Source organism: Chaetodon auriga, chromosome 19 (assembly GCF_051107435.1).
Source record: "Chaetodon auriga isolate fChaAug3 chromosome 19, fChaAug3.hap1, whole genome shotgun sequence".
Taxonomy (NCBI): domain Eukaryota; kingdom Metazoa; phylum Chordata; class Actinopteri; order Chaetodontiformes; family Chaetodontidae; genus Chaetodon; species Chaetodon auriga.
Genome location: NC_135092.1, coordinates 17,713,819 through 17,719,818, shown reverse-complemented (window position 1 = coordinate 17,719,818; position 6,000 = coordinate 17,713,819). Strand labels below are relative to the sequence as shown.

General features: G+C 42.0%; 1 protein-coding gene across 8 annotated transcripts in view; it reads left to right on the top strand.

Moving 5' to 3' along the window:
- The first annotated feature begins 1,991 nt into the window (after positions 1-1,991).
- Positions 1,992-6,000, top strand: part of rapgef1b (Rap guanine nucleotide exchange factor (GEF) 1b) — a 41,031-nt gene continuing 37,022 nt past the window's right edge. For 7 of the 8 annotated variants that reach the window (XM_076757582.1, XM_076757578.1, XM_076757583.1 and 4 more), the window contains exon 1: positions 2,024-2,313. In XM_076757582.1, coding sequence (XP_076613697.1) covers positions 2,286-2,313 — 28 coding nt within the window. In that variant the 5' untranslated portion in view covers positions 2,024-2,285. Of the gene's footprint in view, positions 2,314-6,000 lie in introns of all 8 variants that reach the window. The other variant, XM_076757576.1, reaches the window with a different exon arrangement.

Below are 6,000 nucleotides of genomic sequence, written 5' to 3'. Positions count from 1 at the left end.
CCGCTCCGCTCTCTTCTGCCTTACTCCATTTGTTTTCCTGCCATAAGAACACATTGTAGTACAGGAATGATGGGAGAAAAACTAAAAAAAAAAAATAAAAGAAAGAAAGAAAGAAAGAAAGCTGCTGTGCATCAAGTCATGGTCTTAGTCTGCCCAACAGGGGGCTCTGTGCTTCCATTCAAGCTGCATATGGCCAGACACACTTTTCAACTACAAGTCAAAGTCAAATTAAACTTAGAAATTAACCATTTTGTCACTGGACAGGATTATATTTCATTAAAATATGAATATTTTCAACTAACTTCTTAATTGCAAGTTACAAAATGTGATGGCTACACACCTGAGCTCATTGTACAGACACCAACAGACTGTAAATGTATTTTTTTGGTTCATTTGTTAAAGTGAAGTGCGGAACATATAGAGGAACATAAATACACTGACTTCTGCTTTTACATGTAACAGTTGGAGCTGATGCCCTCGCCGATATGGCCAGTGAGGACGCCGAAGACAAACATCAAGATTTCTAACAGTGTTTTAAAACAGAGGTGGACCACCTCACCTGGGACAAAGACCACCTCTGCTAGCTTCATAACAATAAGAACACTTTAAACAAACAAAACATTTATGTCTGTATGAAAACTTTGTTTTATTTCACAGAGTTCATAACATATATTTAATGACCTCAGACAGTCAGCTACTATCTAAACTGATCACAAAATGAGATACAATCCAAGATCTGGTTGGCTGACCACGTCAGCTAAATAACTTCCTGAGGGAGATGCTGTGCACACACTGAAGATTGAAATCTGAAATGTCTGAGAGTCTGTGCTGTCGTATGAGGACATTCCTTAACCTTACCCAGCAGACATGCACAAAAGAAGACCAGCCTTGGTGGTAACATGTGGAAGGCACTGGAGAGCTATGAAGGGCCTGGATCTGGGTCAAGAAAAAACTGTATGGATGAAAAAAATACTCTTAAATTACCAGGAACAAACTGCACAAGGCTTTTAGAGAAATAACAAATGACAACCAAGACACAGATGACAAGCAAAAAGCTTTAAAATGAGGCTGTTCTTAAACAATGAGAGGAATACATTGCTTCGTAGAATCTGCCACGGGGAGACATATTTTGTTTCATGAGGAAATTGGGGAAGCAGAGACACATTAATATAACCAGTGTATCCTAATTAACATCGCATTCATAGCGAATGTAGCCTGGAGAATGACATCTTTTAAATTTATTGTGAAGCTTATTGTTGAAAGTTGACAAACCAGTGTTGCTGAGCATCACTTTAATCTGTATTTTTAATGTCACTTATCTCTTTTGGCTTCTGATGGTTGTTTGGCTTCAGACATGCTCAGCTGGCCTTTTCAAGTCATTCTTTCAAGTTCATATTCGCATAGATAGATACAAAGATTTTACATCTTTGCAGATGTCTATGTGCGGTGGTGATAAGTAACTAAGTACAAATAATTTACAGAGTTACCCAGCAGTATATGAAGTATTTAAAATTACCTTTACCAGCTGCAACATTTAACTGGGACACACATTAATGCACCAATAGCTATAATCAAATAATGTAAAATACATGACTTTGAAACGGGCCATTCTATACAATTAGTGCTTTTATTTTCTGTACTTTAAGTATATTTTGGAGGTATTTCTACTTCTTTTATTTAGGTAAGTACATCTTTCGCCACTGCCAATGTCGGAGCTACATTCTGCACAAACCACTCAATTTTAATAATTGGTGAATTTGCACAGTGTCGTTGTATGCATGCAAAAGACGGAGGGTTTAGTTTATGACTCCCTGTGCAACACTTGGTAGCTCTGCGTGAATCATTCATGCTCCCCACAAACGCACCACACTCGCGTCCAGCCCTGGAAACAGGCAAACACTGGTTTGTCACAATTGAAATTGAAACACGCCCATCCCCTTGTTGACAGATTGCCGTAGCTAATTCCTCACGCGAGGGGGCGCTGTTACCCTGGATGAGGTCTCAGCCCGAGCCGAGGTTCAACACATTAACGTGTGTGCGGTGTGTGTGAGTGTGCGCGCGTGTGTGTATCCAGTGAAAATTACCCGGAGACGGACTGAGACAGTTTCTGACCGTACCAATGTGTGTAGCCTATAAATATATTCTATTAACCCCGGTGGAATCATCTCATGGACACAACAGTTTATCGAAAATGAGGGAATAATCGGAGGAGACAGACGGCGAGGCTCGACTGTAGCTAACGTTTTGTTGAACTGCGAGTGGGATCACAGCTGCTGGCTACGAAAATGTCGGGAAAAATAGAGAGCAAGCAAGGTAAGTCCTGCCCGGCTAGACTCAACCACACTGCTCCACCTCGGGATACTGTATAACGGTATTCCTCACACGGGGCACTGGTATATCAAATGTGGGGTCTATGGAGCAATAATAAAGGGGTCTCCAAAGAACGTTGGACGAATATGTCCAGTGTAAATGGTGGTTTAATTGGGCCTTACGGATTCTTCTTTTCTCGGCTATCCAGTTAAAATAAAGCGTCGCCGTGTGAGCTAGCTTGGTTTAGCTAATGTTACTCGCTGGACTAAATGGCTTTTCTGTGCTTTTTCAGCCTTCATGCTGACTAACGGTAGAGATAGCTGGATAACTGTTAACTGAGCAGTAAATGAATAACGTGTTACTACTTCGGCAGTTCAAAAGGATAGATGTCGTGGGTCCGGCTAGCTTAAAGAACCGTATACCGTTTAAATGTGCGATCAGTCTGTAGCTTATATGGTACTTCACCGGCGTTTCACCATTCACCCTAAGCTCAGCTCGTAAATATACCACGGTTTAATTGTTTGAGAGCATCGCTAACATTCAAGAACAAATCTGTACTTTTCACCCGGGAAGAAACATTTAAAAAAACTCATTGAATAAATGAGCATGTGGCGTTTGAAATTATTTTTCTGCTTCACAGTTGGCCGTTAACTCGCATTTAAGATGGGTTTGTAACGGTAGCTAGCAGCAGCTAAAGGCTAGCTTTTCAAGAGCTAATGCTAGCTACGTTGTTGCCTGGTACACTGGAGTTGTAACGCGTTCACGCCCAAGACGACCGTGTGTGTTTGTGTTGTGTTGATTTCAACGTTGTGCACGTGGCATTTTTCCTCGCTTCGACCCTCGTTGCGTCTATTTGCCGTTCGTTTTGTGTGCAGCTCCAAATGCGGATAAAGCACAGCAGAGCGGGTATGAGGGGGAAACAGGGTGGTCTCGGATATGCCTTTTGGAAGGAAACTTTATACCCGCCAGCCACAGTTGCATCCCACTCCAGCAGCTGTCTCCCTGCTTCGCTCCACATACAGTCCAGTCCGGTGATGCCTGCAGTAAATGGACACACACACACCAGCACACACACGCACAGCTCCCAGTAACAGGCGGGGAGGGAGTGTCATCCACCACCAGCTCAGTCATTCTTCATAGGCGTAAAAGTTTCCGATTCCTTTCGTGTCTTGCAGACAGATGACTACATATGGTCACAGCTAAGTGAAAACTGAGAGGCAGTGTATTTTTTTATTCTGGTTCAATAAGTTAAAAGTAAATAAATGCTCCAGTGTGTGTGGATAATAGTCGCTGCGAACACTCAATCCATCACTCCTCTCTTGCATCCATTGTCTCATGTGGATCCGCTTCCTGGTGGTGTTTACCGGATCACTTGTTGGCCTCGCTGTCTTTGCCCTCTTCCACATGTACCCATCCATCCCAAATGTGAACCCAGGGGACGCGCTATGCTGGATGCTGGTAAAATGGAATGAGGGGGCAAAGCTGGGGACTCAGGGTAGGAGTGAAAAGCTGTGCAGCAGACGTAGTTGTCAGTGTCAGCCTGTTAAGCCTTCTCCTCAGAGAGAGCGAGAGAGAATGTGGGTAAGGATTGGAGGAATAGCCGGTGTTAAAAGAAGCCTGTTGTCTGTGTGGGCTTAGGCTGTGGAGACTCTACAGAAAAGGGACCGTTTTAGACTTTGACAGAAGGAGATTAATTCACTGGTGCCTCGAGGAGCAATTTAAAAGGGAAAAGATTTGGAGAAATAAAGTTCAGGCCTGTAAGTAGGGATTCCTGCACATGGATATAGTCACAGGTGAAGGTTTAAATAGTGATGTGTTTCTGCCAAGATGTACAATGGTTATCATAGCGCGTAGGACAAGTAGGACAATCAGTGCACACATAGACACCGAGCTCCAGCTGGAGACTTATAGCCAGCATTTCTTCCGGAGTCACTCGCTGCATCGACAGACTCCCCAATCACCGTGGATACTGTGTCCTGCTGTCACTGACTTGTCTTCTCTTGAGGGGGGCTGTTACCTGTTCAGATTCGCCCCCGCACCCAGATGTGCAGAGCTTAGCGAGGATGTCACCTCCGAGGGAATCACGTGGGTGGTTCTTGTGTCAGTTTCAACACTGAACCCCATTCTCTGTATACGCACCCACATGACTTCATCACTCAGGCAGCCCAGACTGTAATCCATAAACAGATTCAGTGTCTGTGATGGCATTGCCCATAAGCCAACAGCAGCAGACAGCCAAACTCATCCCAGTGCCAGAATCAGAGAAAATGAACTGGATGGAGAAGACTGAAAATGTGGGAGTGTTGTTTTTATTTGTGAGTTGGCACTTCGTGCACTGTGTTGGACTTGTTTAAATGTACCCAGAAAATAGTTTTTTTTCTCATCAGTGCAAAACCAGCTAATGATGAGTGATATTGAAAGGGTTGAGCACGCTTATTTTGTATAGAAAATAAAAACACCTACTGCTTATTATCTCTGATATACCAAATTTTAGTGCAGAGACTTAGTTTAGCTGTTTACTGTGCTGTAATGTGCCTCTCCCACTGAGCCATTCAGTTGACTGTGTTGACAGGCTTTGTACTTCAGCAGGTTTGTGAAAGCTTACTGAAATTACTAAAACTGCTCATTGAATGTTTAGCATGTGTATTTCTCTATTGTAATGCTTTTAATGGCCTACTTAGATGCCCTGGAATGAATCCACTGTTGCAGTTATACAACCCAGATTCTTAAAAAGTTGGGATGCTGTATAAAATGTAAATAAAGATAGAATGCGATCACTTACAAATGAACTTAGCCTTTCCAGGATGCCCCTTTCATACCCAATCATGATACTGTTGCCAATGAACCTGTTTACCTGTGGAATGTTCCAAACAGGTGATTTTGGAGTGTTCCAAAACTTTCCCAGCGTTTTGATGCACCTCTCCCAACTTATTTGAAATATGTTGCCACATTGAATGCAACAGACATCAATTGTTGAGATGGTCAGATTCTTTGGATAATTTAGACTGACTCTAAGCAAGCTGAACACCTTTAGCTTCACATTGCAGAATAAACCCTATATCGACTTTTCAGGCAAACGTTCTTGTAAAAAAATACACTGGAGATGCACATCTGGTGTGACTTAACATTTTTTTTGGCTGAGACAAGGGTGTCACCCTGTGTATGAAATCTTCATTCACACAAGTTTCTGAAATGTAATGGCTTGACTACAACTTATAACAAATATATTTTAATAATTGTAATTGTTGCCAAAATATGTGCACTTTTTTAAGTAGATGCTTTACAGCTCATAGGTGCTGCCTTTTTCCATGCAGCGTTAAAAAAGGCAGTAATGGAATAACTATAAAAAGACGTATTTGTGCTTATGGCTGGATCTAGAGCACATATTTGTCACTTGGTACAGTAGGAAACTTGTATTGCTGATAACTTACATTTCCATCAAAGAAGTACATCTTTGAATGTTATTTTTGTATCAGACCTTACAGCAAGAAATGCATGTACATACACCCCTCTGACTAAAGCAAAGAAACCTTAATTTGGACTTCTTTGTATGTGTTTTTCCTTTTTTTTGTTGAAATATTCATGTGCCTTCAGTTTCCCCACAGAGACTAGGATTGTGACACAACACTTTTGGCATGTCAGTGTTGGTAACAAAGTTGTGGGAGTAGCAGTGTTTTATTATTAGCCTGT